General features: G+C 38.8%; 1 protein-coding gene and 1 pseudogene across 3 annotated transcripts; one reads left to right on the top strand and one right to left on the bottom strand.

Annotated features, from left to right (window-relative positions):
• Positions 1 to 7,272: 7,272 nt before the first annotated feature.
• Positions 7,273 to 8,321, top strand: LOC146891967 (vomeronasal type-1 receptor 4-like). Of its 2 annotated transcripts, XM_087896689.1 has the most exons (2): positions 7,273 to 7,327; positions 7,369 to 8,321. In XM_087896689.1, the coding sequence occupies exons 1-2, from the start codon at positions 7,291 to 7,293 to the stop codon at positions 8,319 to 8,321; spliced, it is 990 nt and encodes a 329-aa protein (XP_087752815.1). In that variant the 5' UTR covers positions 7,273 to 7,290. The 2 variants fall into 2 exon arrangements, with proteins under 2 accessions (XP_087752815.1, XP_085554962.2); XM_085698836.2 differs by having other exon boundaries at positions 7,273 to 8,321.
• Positions 8,322 to 14,483: 6,162 nt separating this feature from the next.
• On the bottom strand, positions 14,484 to 15,641 carry LOC125396251 (non-selective voltage-gated ion channel VDAC3-like; annotated as a pseudogene). The gene is made up of 2 exons (XR_015734930.1): positions 15,120 to 15,641; positions 14,484 to 14,827 (listed from the first exon to the last, which is right to left on the bottom strand). The product of XR_015734930.1 is annotated as a non-selective voltage-gated ion channel VDAC3-like (transcript).
• Positions 15,642 to 16,434: the final 793 nt, after the last annotated feature.

Raw genomic sequence — 16,434 nt, 5'->3', positions numbered from 1 at the left:
ACTTGAACTCACCACAAAAACTTTAATTTAAAATTAAAAAGCAGACAGAAGATACATAACTGTTGACACAGCATGAACTAGGATGGTCTGGTCTCTGAGTAGCATACAAAGTTGGTATTGTGAATTTTTCCCTGAAAAAAGAGTATATTTGAAAAAATATAAAATAAAAGCTTGATCATAACATAAATTAAAACTTAATATATGGTGAAAATTCAAAATAAATAGAGAATAGTAAAGGCATCCTGGATATCAGATTCAATTATGCCCTTCAGGAAAAGCACATGAGATTGGACAGATGGATTAATATAAATGACTTCATCATTTTCTTAAGCTGGACACATTTCCCATCACTAGCATTGATCTGTGTGACATAATGCTAAATGATATAAGTCATCTGCATATAGACAATTACCACATAATTTTACTAATAAGTGAAACCTGATCAAAGAGAGAATAGAGCCTTCAGAGTGTGATGTGTACCCTACAGCCCTCAGAAACTGCCTCCATTTGTGAACCTCCTGGAGGCTGCTTCCTCCTTAAAATCAAGAATATGAAACTGTGGCTACTCAGAGTTTTATAGTCTTCACCTTCAAATTCTTCCCATCATGTGACTTTTTCTCAGAAGACATTAAAAAAAAATTGTTTACCCCTGTTAGGGCAAAAACTGTGCAAGGAATTTGTTCCATCTAAGCGGAGTTGTGTGAACCTGATTACTTGGATTACCAGAATACATGAATACCAGAATACCAGAATATAGGGCATGGGAGACTCAAATGCACCCTCATGACCAGAAATTCTGGCTCCAACACAGGTGACAACACACAGAAAAGCTGCATGAGAACAGATCCCAAGCCTCCGTCAAGATTCTACCTCCTATGCACTCCCCAAGTCAGTAAGCAGCTAAGGCAGGAAAAAGTGGAGACTGGAATCTTAGGCAAAGCTGTGAAAACGTCCCCACGAGATTCTGTCTCTCCACTCCATTTGCCAAGCTCATATTGTTCATCAGAAACTCAATACATATTTGTCAAGTATAAATTTTGAGTGCTAGCTCAATAGACCCAATTCTCACTCTCTCAGCTGGGATTATCTAAACACGGAGTCCTGCTTTCCCTGTGGACCTTATCTCTATTTTGGAAATTTTCTCCCATACCTTACCCTGCTCATCCCAAGCCCAGGCTGGTTGGTGAGACTCTGGAGCTCTACAACACTTGTCTGCTTTCCTAGCCAGATCAGGCTGAAGTGACATTTAACCTTGTTTTATTTATTTTTTCAATCTTGTGTCACTATGGCCCAGCACACATCTATTGTTAAAATAAATGCTTTCAGGAAAAAATAAGGCTGACATGATTAGAGAAGAAATATTAAAAGAGGAAAATGGCAGATATTTAATATCTTTCTTCCAACTTTGTATATCAATTTAATACTGTATATGACTTGGAACCTATCCATCAGTCTGACATGTTGTGAGGCAGTCTTGATTCATGATTCATTAACCAATTCTTTATCTAGTATTTGTAGTCTGCCTATATTAAGAATGTCATTAGAGCAGCATAAAGTATAAAACAAAGACCACAAAAATAACATCACTAGACAAGGTTACAAAAGCAGAATTTCATCAACTCCAACTTAAAGGAACTGATAGTTTTATAAACAGACAGTCTCCAATAACGCCATGACTATCATAGGATTATAATGAGATGGTAAAGTTACTGACACAGAAAATAAATGCTAAATCAATAATTCCCAAATGAGATATCATTTTAAATGGTTGAAAACACTTGTTAGCAGAATCTGGGGTATGCATCTTGTTTTGTGAAGGTGAGTCCAAGTGACTGAGAAGTCAGTTCATTGTAAGTATGAAGTTGATCTTTAGAGTTGTTAGAGGTAAAGTAAAATGATCTCTGTAAAAGAAATACCAGTCACTAGATATAGCTCAAGTATTTCTGTAGGCGAAGACGGATGCCTATGCCACCTTCAAAACTAAAAACTGGAGCCTACTCTTAGCCTGATCAAGAGTTACAATGCGTAATTTCCAGTTTGAAAATACAAAAATAAACTCAGTGTTTTAAACCTCAAAAAATATTCTCTCTCATTACCATTACCATAGGGCAGGCTACCACTCTACTGTGCCAAAAGTATTCTGTGGACCTTAGAGTCACTCATTCATGGCGACCAATGACCATGGACTGTCTAGTTCTGCCAACTTGATGCAAGTTAGAGTCATCTAAAAGGAGAAAAGACCCTCAAGAAAACACCACCATAAAATACAAATGCAGGATATTTTCTTAATCACTGATTGATGGAGAAGTTCCCAGCCTTTTGATGGTAGTACCATCCTTTGGCAAATGGCACTGGATTCTATACAAAAGTAGACTGAGCAACCATAGTGAACACGCCAGTAAGCAGCCTTCCTCCATAACCTCTGCATCAGCTCATGCCCCCAGGTTCCTGCTCTAGGTGAGTTCCTGTCCTGATGCCTTGATGATAAATAGTGATGTGAAGCATAAATCAAATAAACCCTTCCCCCCATTTAAAAAGAAGAGCCAGGAATGGGGTAGTTTGAGAATTCTGAGTGCTTGTGGAAACACTCCAAGCAAACAGAACAAACATCTTCTCTTTGGGTTTCTCCAAATCACAGAAATTTTCTTGGAATGTTTCAACACTCCATCCAGGCATAGCAGAAAGGAGTGGGTTTATTTTCTATTGCCGCTTATTGTTTGTTATCATAATCATTTAATTATTTAAAAAGTCCTTTGTGTGCTTCTGTGAAGAACGTGATTTTGTCATTCTCAGCTTGTCTTTGCCATTGTATACAGCGTGACCTCATATGAACTGTCTTACCCTCAGAGTATAACTTGTCTGCTGCTCTGAGTAAAGTTGTCTGTTGCATGAGACTCCAGTCCACCTCATTCTCCCAGGTTCTATTACCACTGGAGGGTGACAAGTGGTGCCTAAAAAAGGACCTGAAGTTGGCTATGAAATTAGAGAGAGGGCACCCTCACGGAAGGAGATGAGGGAGAATAATGAGGCAGAAACCAGGGAAGGCTTCGTCTTATGCTGACTTTCTGCTTCATTTTTTAAAGAAAGGAGGAGAACAACTACTAAAAACTCAGATTCAGATACTAAGTTGTTTTCAAGTTGTTTGTGAGTACAAGCCCTGGCTTTCAGGAGAAAGAACTTTAGATGAGGAAGTATTGGACTGAGGCCCCAAAACACATTTTAAAAAAATATAAGAAAGGTAGAAAGATTACCAATTCAATTCTGGGTCACTTGGACATTAATCTGAACAGTTATAAAATACTTAAGGAAGATAAGTATATTACTAAAAATGAAAAAGAGATGGCTAATTACTTTGACTAATTCATTTGGCTCTAAGATTCCTTCACCTCCTCTTCTACAAGATTCTCTGACCTCTGAGGAGAAGAATTTGATGGAGACATCCCATTTAAGGATGTTCCAAGGTCTCTCATTCTCTGTGTATTGTCTGTCTGTGGGTCTGTGTATTTTGTTTTCATTGCTGCAGGAGGAAGCTTCTCTGATGATGTCTGGACAAGACACCGATCTATGAATGCAATAGAATATCATTAGGAGTCATTTTATTACTACATTTTCTTCTTTTCTTAGACCATTAGCACTTAGTTTTATTCTAGATCCCTGGTGAATCTGTTATGAGGTTCTTGGGTGTCTGAGCAGTGTTGGGCATGGGTTTCATCTCATGGGCACCTTAGGCCAAATCAGTTATCAATTGATTGCTGCTACAAGCTTTGTTTCACCATTGCCCTGGTATTTTTTTTGCAGGCAAGAAACCATTGTAGATAATGGGTTTGTGGCTGGGTTGGAGTTTATGTTTCTCTTTTGAGACCATATAGAGTACATTCCTGCATCAAAGAAGCTGAAAAATCAGTATGAAGCCTCTATACAGGCACCAACTTGACCTCTCCATTTTAATGAACTGTGCAGATGTTGTCTTCAACAGTGGGGCTGAGCTGTGAGTTGTGAGGAGCAACCTACAGTCTGGACAGCAGCCTGGGCTGTTATGATTCCCAACATGCCCATTTGACCAATAACTGTTACTTTTGAATTTCTGTCTACCCTGACATATTATATATCTTGTTTCCATGTTTCTGAATTTTCTTTCAATAAGTAGAATAGAAATCCTGTATGGTTTCCTTAAAAGTTGTCATTTCATTTATACCAAAGGATGTTTAGCTTCTGTTATGTGACAGTTGCACCCATATGTATGGAGACACCATGATTCAGGGCACAGCGTAAGAGCCTAAAATCATCTCCCATGGACTCTCTGTGGTGCTTTCTTCCAAAAATAAAATGATGACATTATTGTTTTTAGTCTGAGACCTGTACCCATCTTTATTTACATCATGTGACATTTGGGATAGGAAGGGCTTCTTAGGAACTAGCTGAAAAATACACAGAAGGACGACTCTTGGACACTGCTAAGTTTAAAAAGTGCCCTTCAAGTTTTGTAAATAAAGATTGCATTTAGAATAAAGTCAAATTGGACTTTAAGTAAGTCCCATATGGTATTTAAAGTACTTAAGGGGCAGGAATGAAAGAATTGTTCACAGAAAATTCCTTCACTACCAACAGGCACAGGTAAGCTGTCCTGGTCCAAGTTTGGGACTTGACTAGAAAACAGAATCTCTAGTACTTAGCATCATTTATTCTACTCTGGTCTGATGAGGGATTTTAGAAAGAAAAACAAAAGACCTGGTCTATGTGTCAGAAGTAGATTCTGCCCAGGTCACAGCTTGGCACTTTGAGAAGATGAAAACCAGTCAGGAGATGCAGGGCTCTCCGTACACAGAAACTTAAATTAGTTGTTCATTTTCTCCTCTCGTTTTCCTTGTCAATAATTAAACTATAATTAAGCTTGAAATAAGTGCTGAGCAAAACAGATGTAGTAATCGTATAGAGAGAGGGAAGCTGAACTTCAGGGACCAGGACTCTGCAGAGGCCTTCTTTCCCCTGACACTGTGACCACATGAAACTTGAGGTCTACCAAACCTGATGTAAGCCAAGAGCCCCACATATCCTGACAGTACAAATATAACCTAACAAGTGCCACCTTCCCAGGGCTGCTCCACATCCTGTCTGTACCACAAAGGTCCAGGTGAGTGCATGAAGGTAAGGAGACCAGTTCCTGGAGATACAGAGATGGAACATCCTCAGGCTGGAGTACCATGACAGAGCTCTGCGTGGGCCTTAGCCTATCTAACCTTTCCAAATGGATCAATACAATAGATAAGACTTTCAGATGTCTAAATCCTGGAGAAGATCGTGATATATTGCTGCAACGTTAGCACTAGAGATATTTGGCAGGGGAATTGCTCAGGGCTAGCCTGGTTACAGAGGGAGACTCTCTCTCTCAAAAATGACTAGATAAATGAAAGAAAGTAAAACCCTTCTTTCAGGTATAACTTTGCCAGTACTGTGACTTCAACAGTGTCACTAATGTCTGTAAGCCTTGCACTTTCCATTTTTGATGTATTTTCACTTTTCTAATATTGACATAGTTTTACAATAGCTTTCACACTCTGTTTGATGGTTTTCTGTCTGCATCCATCCTTAAAGGCTCTGGATTTTATCACATACTATTATAATACTTGTCTTAAATTCAGTCATTGGATGCCCGGCTGGTGAAGAATACAACACTCAGTGTAACAGTTATCATTACCATCTTGAGAACTGTTGCTACTTAGGATCCAGACTGTGAATGGGTACATCCTGAAACAGCTCATCTTATGTTTATCCCAAACTGAGCGACAATGAACAACAATCTTTTTAGTTTTGTCTGTTTGCCTGCTTACTTGTTTCTTTTAGAGAAAACCAGGATAGATGGATGTAACTTACTTCAGGCTCTTGGACGTTAGATTCATCCTGGCATCACCCAATAATCTAAACACAATTCCATCCCATATTTTAAATTCATTGTCTTTAGCATTTCCCAAATAATGTGGAAGATGAGATACCTCTTCCTCCACTGACAGTGACTTCAGTAGAAAGTCATCAATCATTAGGATATCAGAGCCTGGTCTCAAATATGACTTAAAGCTTGGAAAAGGGAAGAAAGGACAAGAAAAGTACGAATCCTCATGAAAGCAAGGATTAATGGAACAGAAAATTTTTAATGTTGTATATCAATACCTGAGTGGACTGAAAACAGGGATTTTGACAGATCCCAATCAATGGCAAAACGCTTAATTTTTTATTCTTAATATGTCAGCGAATGCTGATATGCTCTCTATTAATATCTGGAGCACACTTTATTTGTATAGATATTTAGATGGTACTGTTCTGTCTAGACTCACACAGGCAATTATTACCTCTTTCCTCAAGGAGAAGTTGAAAGCAATAACTGACATTTCTAGAGTCATGATGCCACCTGGACCCAAATTTCAGGACAAGTCTGGGTTGATTAGGGTCTCTGATAAGATCATTCGGACATAGACATTTAAAACAATCTTGTGAGGCAACTCACTGGAGTTACAGATGGCCAGAAGTCTTCCACTAGGATCAGAGCTCTCTGCTATCCCCTTTTCTAGAAAGCAACACAAGGTTGTAGCCACCATCGCTAGCTGTCGCCTGGCAGTTACATGAAAAATTTTAAGTTATATTTTGATGATTCAGCTTTAGCTGTAGGGCTCTATATGAAAAGGTTGTGCAATTGAACTTGACATTGAGAACTACTTTAAAAAGGCTAGTAAATACTCATATGGAGTGAAATCACAGAATCATCAATATAAACACTTTAAAAATGTTAGGATGTAGAAATTGAAGTTATAGGGCTTAGAAGTCAAGTGCAAATCTCAAAATCGTTACACTAATTAAGAGAGAAATAGAAACAAAGCTTTTGTCTTTGAAATTCAGTGGGAAAATATGGAGAGAGAGCCAGAGAGAGAGAGAGAGAGAGAGAGAGAGAGAGAGAGAGAGAGAGAGAGAGAGAGAGAAGAATTTTGTTTCGGGAAATTTACAGTTTGTTCCAGTTATGATGAGAGTTATCTATGTTAATCCCAGCATGTGGACAGACAGACACATACACACAGAGACACACACAAACAATTCATATTTTAACAAGTCTATTTGATAGTGTAGAGGTCAAATGTATCTCCTTTAAAACTTTAGCGTTTTATTCCAGTTACCAAGCTCACTTGCCAGAGAACACACATAACTCAGAGTCCACAGGGAAGAGGAGGAGTTCAGGGACCCAGTCTACATCAGCACATGTGTTCATCTCTGACTATCATATACCAGAAAATACTATTATGTGAAATGTTTTCAGGTAAATGTCTAGCATTACTGATGCTCTATGGAAAAAACTTTTTGTATCCTGAATACAATATTTTCTACCCAGGAAGGAAGAAATGCTTTTGAAATTTATTAAGCAAACAGTTTTCCTCTTTATGACTGTGTTTGGCACTCTGGGGAATATTTCTGTTTCTGTCAATTATATGTTCAGTTGGTTTGGAGGTCCTGATAAGAAACCTGTGCACCTTATTCTCATCCACTTGGCTTTCACAAACATCATAATGCTCCTTGCAAAAGGGTTGCCAAAGACAATGGCAGCTTTTGGCTTGAGAAACTTCCTAGATGACATAGAATGTAAGATCATCGTTTACCTGCAGAGGGTTTCCCGTGGGGTCTCCATCTGTACCAGCAGTCTCCTCACTGTGGTCCAGGCCATCATCATCAGTCCCAGAGCATCTGGATGGAGGAGGCTTAGACCAAAGTCTGTATGGCACATACTCCTATTCTTTTCTTTCTTTTGGATACTCAACGCTTTAATAGGTATGAACCTGATCCATTCCATCACAAAGACAAGCCTGAATATATCACAGTTTAAGAATGATGATAACTATTGTTCCTTAATGCTTGAAAATCAGAAGATTAAGTGGATTGTTCTCCCTTTCATGGTCCTGAGAGATGCTGTGTTTCAGGGAGCCATGGGAGCGGCCAGTGGCTACATGGTACTTCTTCTCCACAAGCACCACCAGCATGTCCTCCACCTCCAGAACTCCAGGCTTCTCTACAGAACTCCCCCTGAGCTGAGAGCTGCTCAGAGTGTCCTCCTTCTGATGCTCTGTTTTGTTTTCTTCTATTGGACGGACTGTGCTTTTTCTCTATTTTTAAGTCTCTCTTTAGCAAAGATACCCTTGATAGGAAATATTCAAGAATTTACAACCCTTGGTTATGCAACTTTTAGCCCCATTGTGTTGATTCACAGGGAAGGACTTCTTCCTGAGTGTTGTCATGTTCAGTGGGAAAAATTGAGAAACTATATGTTTTACTTTTCTATTAAATAATGTGAAAGAGCTCTCAGTTATGTGATATTTTGGGTAAAACAAAATTCTCTCAAATCACTTTAAGTATGTGTTTATTTTCAAACAGTCTTCATGGTAACTCAACCTTATGCTGAGAAAGAAATCTTAGTATATTACAGTGATAAGTGAAACCTTATTCCCCACTTTTCCTCTTTTTGGAGAGGATTTTAAAAAATTCCTATATCTGTATTGTGTATCAATAATTTACCTCCATTATGTCCCTGAGTCCTTGTAGCACATACATGCCTGGCTCCTGTAAGGGTACAAGAGATTGTCAAATGTCCTGTGACTGACTGGAGTTAGAGAGTTTGTTCTGTACCATTTTGGCTGCTAGGAATTGAACCTGCGTCCTCTGGAAGACAAGCCAGTGCTCTCAACTACTGAGCTATGTCTCCAGCACAGAGAGAATGGTCTTATTTATATTTTGTTAAACTGATTTTCCTATTACCGTTACTGGAAGCACACTGATGAATCTGTGTAAAATAACACCGTGCATTGGTTTACTGCCTGCTCAGACCGGAATAATCACAGATAAACTATACTAATCGCAACACTGTTTCCCTGATGGTTCAGATGAATTTCTAGCTAGCTCTTAAATTTAATCCATTTCTATTAATGACCATGAGGGTGTGGCCTTTTAGTGCGGTTCTGGTGTCTTTCTCCTCCAGTAACTACGTAACAACAGTCTGACTCTGTCTTTTTTCTCCCTTCGTTCAGTTTAGTTTTCCTGTCTAGCTCTATTCTGCCCTGCCATTGAATAAAGCAGCTTCTTTTTTTAAAGCAATGGTAATAAACAATATTCATAAAATACAGGGAAGAATTTCCATATCAAATTTGTCAAATTTTGTCAGTTTCGTAGTGATTTAATCATGTTATTCAAAGAAATCCATATCTTGTCCCTGATGCTGTACTTGCTAAATATTAGTTCAGCAATGATTCAGTTTTGAGATTTTTCAAAATGTCTGCATGTTTCCATTTGTAGAAAATATTTTATAGACTTGTGAAAAATGCTATGAGCTATGTCCACTTCCTGTAATTTCAATGCACCAGTCACAGAACTTAAATGCACTGAAATGTTTCTGTGGTCTTATATTCATGAAGGTTCTCTGCAGGAATTAAGATTGTCCATGTGGAATTAACTGGATAAGGAATACATGGTAAAGTTTTATTTTATGCATCTATAGTTTGTATGTTGATTAAAAATGTGGATTTGTCAATTTGCAAGTTTAAAATGCAGTGTAATGAAAACAGACTGAGGCTTGTTAGCAACTGCCCTTTGTTAATGCCTGGTTGCTCTCCACAACACTCTCCAGCTGTTTGTCATCAAAGAGCTGCAAAAGGATCTCATTCTACATCCATAAGTGAAGGATTCACTACCTGATTTCTTAACTTAGATGCACACAATAAGATATCGATATCTTTCTATGAATCTGATAGATGCATTCTAAAAAATAATAATTGATGTAATCATTGAAAATGAAATTGTAGAATCACTAGAGGTAGTTTTATACCTTATTTGTAAAAATTGTTCTGTCATATCTGACTAAACATCTGTTACATTTTGGGTGCACCATGGCTCTACTTTACCATGATTTATACATTTTTATATTTTGCTTGGTTGCATCTTCCCTCTCTGTTTCTCAAAATAACAGAAATTTCCTTGGAATGTGTTTCCATGCTCTGTCTAAACATAGAAGAAAGGAGTGCTTTTATTTCTGATTGCCTCTTATTGATTGTTATTGATAATCACTTTAATGGGAAAGGTCGCATTCATTTTGCTAACAAATAAATCTGAAAGAACTGTGAGTTCTGTGTGACATGAAATCTCACCACATTAACTTAAACAGATGATTTTTCTGTCAGTAATCACAATTATTTTTGAAGCTCTGAGCAGAACTAAAGTTCACAGTCAGTAAGAGTAAAATAGACACCTCATTCTCCATCCTATCAGCTAACAAAGTGGAATCTCGGAGACTGAGTTTTTGCCAGTTTTAAGGACCAGGAATGATTTGGCAAATTTTGTCAAGCTTATGAACTTGTTGGTTATTTTCCCCTGGATTTCCTTTTCTAAAACATGATCCTACAGACACACTTGTTTTTTGGAAATTGCAGGAGGAAATATTCCGCACATGGTAGTGCTCATTATTCCACAGAGATGAACTGTAACGACAGGGAGAGTTCATTTTGTTAATTTAAATATGTCTATCTAGATGGCCAGATATGGTTAAGGTAGGTTACACTCTTATGTGCTTGGGAGGCTGATCAGGATGAGTTTAGGCCAGCTCAGATGAGCAAGACCCTGCTCAGACGCGGGGATGAGGGGAGATGAAGGACACACATATTGGTGAGCGGGAGACAAAAACGATAAGCAGGAAAGAAGAAACTTAGACAAGAAATCCATAGTATCCAGTCACATAAATGGATTTTATGTGATTTGCGAAACAATGCTGAGCTTAAATTTAATTCATGGTTAAGGACACATAGCTATTTTACTATTTTTCCTTTGAAACAAACTGAAACACAAAGTCTCCCAAGTAGGAATTGACAGGCTCTGAGTTGCAATCCCCTTGACTCTGCCTCCCAAGAGTTAGAAGACAGAGATGAACAGCCGTGCTCAGTCATAATGTAATTTTCATTTAATTACATTAAATTATATAAATTTATAGATTAATTAAATAATAGAAGAGCATGCCAGAATAATATGTTAAAAGGGAAGTGAATCATTTCTGCAATGTTAACTGCCCTCCCCAAACCTCTCCTCCTCAGTCAATGAAGAGTCCTCTGCAGCACTGCACTGGATCCATGGTGCTGGGCACTGCTCCTTTCACCCAGGTCAGGGAGGGAGAGGACATGTGACCCACATGACCCTTGGACCAGGGTGTATGTGTGTACTTACTCTCTGCATGGTGTCAGCAGAGAGTAAGATTTCCCTGCACACCAGTGGGAATCGTTAAACTTTTATTTCTGGTATTTCTCAGTCTTTTAAAGAGAAACTTCCTTACTTTCTTTGTCATTTTCCCTTCTTTTCCCCCAACCTAGATCCACAATATAACAAAGTGCATTTTCACAGAGAATTGAGTGAAAAGCAGGCACACACTGTATATCTTTAGAAAATGATTCTTTTTTTAATTTCTTTTTTTATTATTGTTTTTTAATTTTTCCATTCAATTATTTACACTTCCTTCCCTCCTCCCAACCCCATCCCCTTCCCCCACCCCCTCTCCTCCTTCTCCCACCCTGCTTGAGAGAGGTCAGGGAACCCTGCCCTGTGAGAAGTCCAAGCCCTCACCCCTACATCCAGGTCTAGGGAGCTGTGCATCCATATAGACTAGGGTCCCAAAAAGCCAGAACATGCCGTAAAAATAAGTCGCAGTACCGTTATCAATGGCTTCTCAGTCAGCCCCCATTGTCAGCCACAGAGAGTCCGGTTTGATCACATGCTCATTCAGACCCGGTCTAGCTGGATTTGGTGAGCTCCTATTAGAACAGCCACACTGTCTCAGTTGGTGGACTAACCCCTTGCGGTCCTGACTTCCTTGCTCATCTTCTCCCTACATCTGCCTTTCAACTGGACCTCGGGAGCTCAGTCCGTTGCTCTGATGAGGGTCTCTGTCTCTATCTCCACCAGAAGATTCTATGGTGATATTTGAGATAATCATCAGCGTGATAGTGGGGCAAGGACAGTTCAGGCACCCTTTGCTCTGCTGCCCACGGACCAAGCTGGGGACATCCTGGTGGAAACCTGGGATCCCCTCTAGAGTCAAGTCTCTTGCCAACCCTAAAATGGCCCCCTTAATGTAGATATCTTCTTCCCAGCTCCTATATCCGCCCTTCCTCCATCTCCACCCTCCCACTCCCCCAAGCTCTCTCCAGGCTTTCCCTTTCTCCCTACACTCTCCCCTCTCCACTTTCCCCCAGCCTCACCCCACCTCTGCCTCCACTTCCATGCTCACAACTTTTGCCCTGCAATCTTGTTTGCTTCATATTTCCAGAAGGATCTATATATGTTTTTCTTTGGATTCAAATTTTGTTATTTGGCTTCTCTGGGCTTGTGAATTATAGGCTTAATGACCTTGGTTTATGGCTAAAGTCCACAAATGAGTTAGTACATACCATATTCATCTTTTTGGGTCTAGATTATCTCACTCAGGATAGTGTTTTCTGTTTCCATTCTTTTGCATGCGAAATTCAAAATTTCATTGTTTTTTTACCGCTGAGTAGTACTATAATGCGTATATATTCCACACTTTCTTTATCCATTCTTCCATTGAGGGGCATCTAGTTTGTTTCCAAGTTCTGGCTATTACAAATAATGCTGCTATGAACATAGTTGAACAAATACTTTTGTAGTATGATAGGACACCTCTTGGGTATGTTCCCAAGAGTGGTAATGCGGGATCCTGAGATAGGGTGATTCCCAATTTTCTGAGAAACTGCCACACTGATTTCCAAAGTGGTTGAACAAACTTGCATTCTCACCAGCAATGGATGAGTGTTCCCCTTACTCCACATCTTCTTCAGCAAAGGCTATCATTGGTGTTTTTGATTTTAGCCATTCTGACAGGTTTAAGATGATATCTCAAAGTTGTTTTGATTTGCATTTCCCTTATTGCTAAGGAAGTTGAACATGACCTTAAGTGTCTCTTGGCCTTATGAACTTCTTCAGTTGAGAATTCAGTTCAAAGCCACATTTTTAAATTGGGTTAATTAGCATTTTAAAGTCTAGTTTCTTGAGGTCTTTATATATTTTGGAGATCAGACCTTTGTCTGATGTGGGGTTGGTGAAGATCTTCTCCCATTCAGTAGGATGACTTTTTGTCTTAATGACAGTGTCCTTTGCTTTACAGAAGCTTCTCAGTTTTAGGAGGTCCAATTTATTCAATGTTGCCCTTATTGTCTGTGCTACTGGGGTTATATGTAGGAAGTGGTCTCCTGTACCCATGTGTTGCAGTCTACTTCCCACTTTCTCTTCTATCAGTTTCAATGTGGTAGAATTTATATTGAGTTCTTTAATCCATTTGGACTTGAGTTTTGTGCATGGTGATATATATGGCTCTATTTTCATTTTTCTACAGGTTGACATCCAATTATGCCAGCACCGTTTTTTGAAGATGTTTTCTTTCTTCCATTGTATACTTTTAGCTCCTTTCTTGAAAATCATGTGTTCATAGGTTTATGGGTTAATATCTGGGTCTTCTATTTGAATCCATTAGTTGACGTCTCTGTTTTTGTGCTAATACCAAGCTATTTTCTTTACTGTAGCTCTGTAATAGAATTTGAAGTCAAGGATGGTAATGCTTCCAGAAGTTCCTTTATAGTATAGGATTGTTTTGGCTATCCTGGGTTTTTTGTTTTTCTATATAAAGTTGATTATTGTTCTCTCAAGGTCATTGAAGAATTTTGATGGGATTTTAATGGGGATTGCATTGAATTTATACATTGCTTTAGGTAGAATTGTCATTTTTACCATGTTGATCCTACCCATCCAAGAGCCTGGGAGATCCTTCCATTTTCTGGTGTCCTCTTCAATTTCTTTCTTCAATGACTTAAAATTCTTGTCAAATAGATCTTTCACTTCCTTGGTTAGAGTTACTCCTAGATACTTTATGCTATTTGTGGCTATCGTAAAAGGTGAAGTTTCTCTGATTTTCCTCTCTGCTTCTCTATCCTTTATGTATAGGAGGGCTACTGATTTTTTGAGTTGATCTTGTAACCTGCCACATCACTGAAGGTTTTTTTTCCCAAATGAGATGGGTTTATTTCACTCTGATGAAAAACCAAAGATTCCACTACGGCAGAGACTGATCTAACAAAAGGTCATGGAAAAGTGGAGTAGGACATGCAGGATGTGATGTACAAACTGGGAATCAGATCGTTTTCTTTAACATGACACTATGTTGGTGCTGAGAAACATATTTAAATTAACACTGCAGAACTCAACGGAAGTGTGGCACAAACATGACAGTCTCCAGACATGCCTTCAAGGACCTCTCTGAGGATAGATCTGTAATCTCTAGACTTTAGTGTGGGAAGGATTACAATTCTTTGGAAGAATAAAAAGTTCACACTTTTGAAATTTCACAGAGTTTTAAGGCCACAACATAGTGCGTTCATTTCTCTTCACTTCCAGGAACAAATGATGTTCTACTCAAAACCACATTAAGCTTCCAGTTCAAATCCCAATCCAACCTTGTGACCTCCTGCTTTGAAGTTCTTTCCATCAATTAAGGCTGACAGGGTCAACTTGACTCCTGATCAGAGTGTCTGCGTATAACCCAGTCCAGTTAAACTCCATTATTTACTTTGACAGATAGAGAAGTTCTACAATCCAGATTATATTTAGCAGTGATGCCAAAACGAGTGTTGTTGCTGCCAGCTGTCCATGCCAGGTTTATTGACATTTCAATCTTCTCATTAACTTTCTGATAGATAGAGCCTCCAAATTCAGTATCATCATTCACATGAGTATGCAGTTGGAAGTCTGCAGCCTTATAACCAAGACAGACAGTTTGGATTTGGCTGTGTCAAAACTCGTCTGATAGCCAGCAAGCCAACCTTAAAAAACCAACACACACACACACAAAAAGCCAACACAGCCCAGTCATCGATGGTTGGTCCAGAAAAATCTATATCAAAGTTACTGCCGAGACTAAAACAATCTCGTTTAAATGCCAACTGTCCATGCCAGGTTTATTAACATTTCAATCTTCTCATTAACTTTCTGATAGATAGAGCCTCCAAATTCAGTACCGTCATTCACATGAGTATGCAGTTGGAAGCCTTATAACCAAGAGCAAAATTATTCTGCGACAGTTTGGATTTGGCCGTGTCAAAACTCATCTGATAGCCAGCAAGCCAACCTTAAAAAGCCAACACAGCCCAGCCATAGATGGTTGGTCCAGAAAAATCTATATCAACGTTACTGCCGAGACTAAAACAATCTCGTTTAAATGAGGTCTTAAATTTCCCACTCTTCTTTCCTGTGTTTGGTACAAATATGGTATCAAGAGTCAGTTTCAACCCTTCCGCCTACTTACTCTCCCAAGAGATTTCTGTCCCCAGAGTATTGTCTGTATTCCACTTTTGGGTGAAGGTGAGTTCCGTAGTCACAGACCTTACACTTTGTCTCTAGGTTGCCTGATGCTTTCTCTGTATCAGTATAAACATGACGTGAAGTAGAAAATTCCACTCCACTACAAGACTTGGTTCTCAGATCTATTTTGACCATGCCAAACCCATACCTTTGTTAAAGACATCCTTGGCAGCCTTTTCTAGGCTACAGTAAGTTGGTGTGTTAAACATATCTCCAACTCGAGGGTGGGCTCCATCCCGTGCTGCTCCACTAAGGCAATGCTGAAGGTCTTCTCACACCCTCACTGACGGTATTTATCAGCTGTAGGAGTTCTTTGGTAGAGTTTTTGGGGTCACTAATGTACACTTTCATATCATCTGCAAATAACAAAAGTTTGACTTCTTCCTTTCCAAGTTGAATCCCCTTGATCTCCTTATGCTGTCTTATTGCTATTGCTAGAACTTCAAGCACTATGTTGAAGAGATATGGTGAAAGTGGACAACCTTGTCTTGTTCCTGATTTTAGTGGAATGGCTTTGAGTTTCTCTCCATTCAATTTGATATTAGCTGTTGGCTTGCTATATATTGCTTTTATTATATTTAGGTATGATCCTGTATCCCTAATCTCTCCAAAACTTTTATCATAAATGGGTGTTGAATTTTGTCAAATGCTTTTTCAGCATCTAATGAAATGATCATATGTTTTTTCTTTCAGTTTTTTTATATGATGGATTACATTGAAAGATTTTCATATGTTGAACCAGTCCTGCATCTCTGGGATGAATACTACTTGATCATAATGGATAATTTTTCTAATGTGTTCTTGGATTCTGTTTGCCAGAATTTTATTGAGAATTTTTGCATCGATGTTCATGAGTGAGATTGGTCTGTAATTCTCTATCTTAGTTGGGTCTTTGTGTGGTTTTGGTATCACGGTGACTGTAGCTTCATAAAAAGAGTTTGGCAATGACTCTTCTGTTTCTATCATGTGAAACACATTAAGGAATATAGGTATTAGCTCTTC

Source organism: Myodes glareolus, chromosome 14 (genome assembly GCF_982192425.1).
Source record: "Myodes glareolus chromosome 14, mMyoGla1.1, whole genome shotgun sequence".
NCBI classification, from domain to species: domain Eukaryota; kingdom Metazoa; phylum Chordata; class Mammalia; order Rodentia; family Cricetidae; genus Myodes; species Myodes glareolus.
This window is presented reverse-complemented; position numbering and strand designations above follow the sequence as displayed.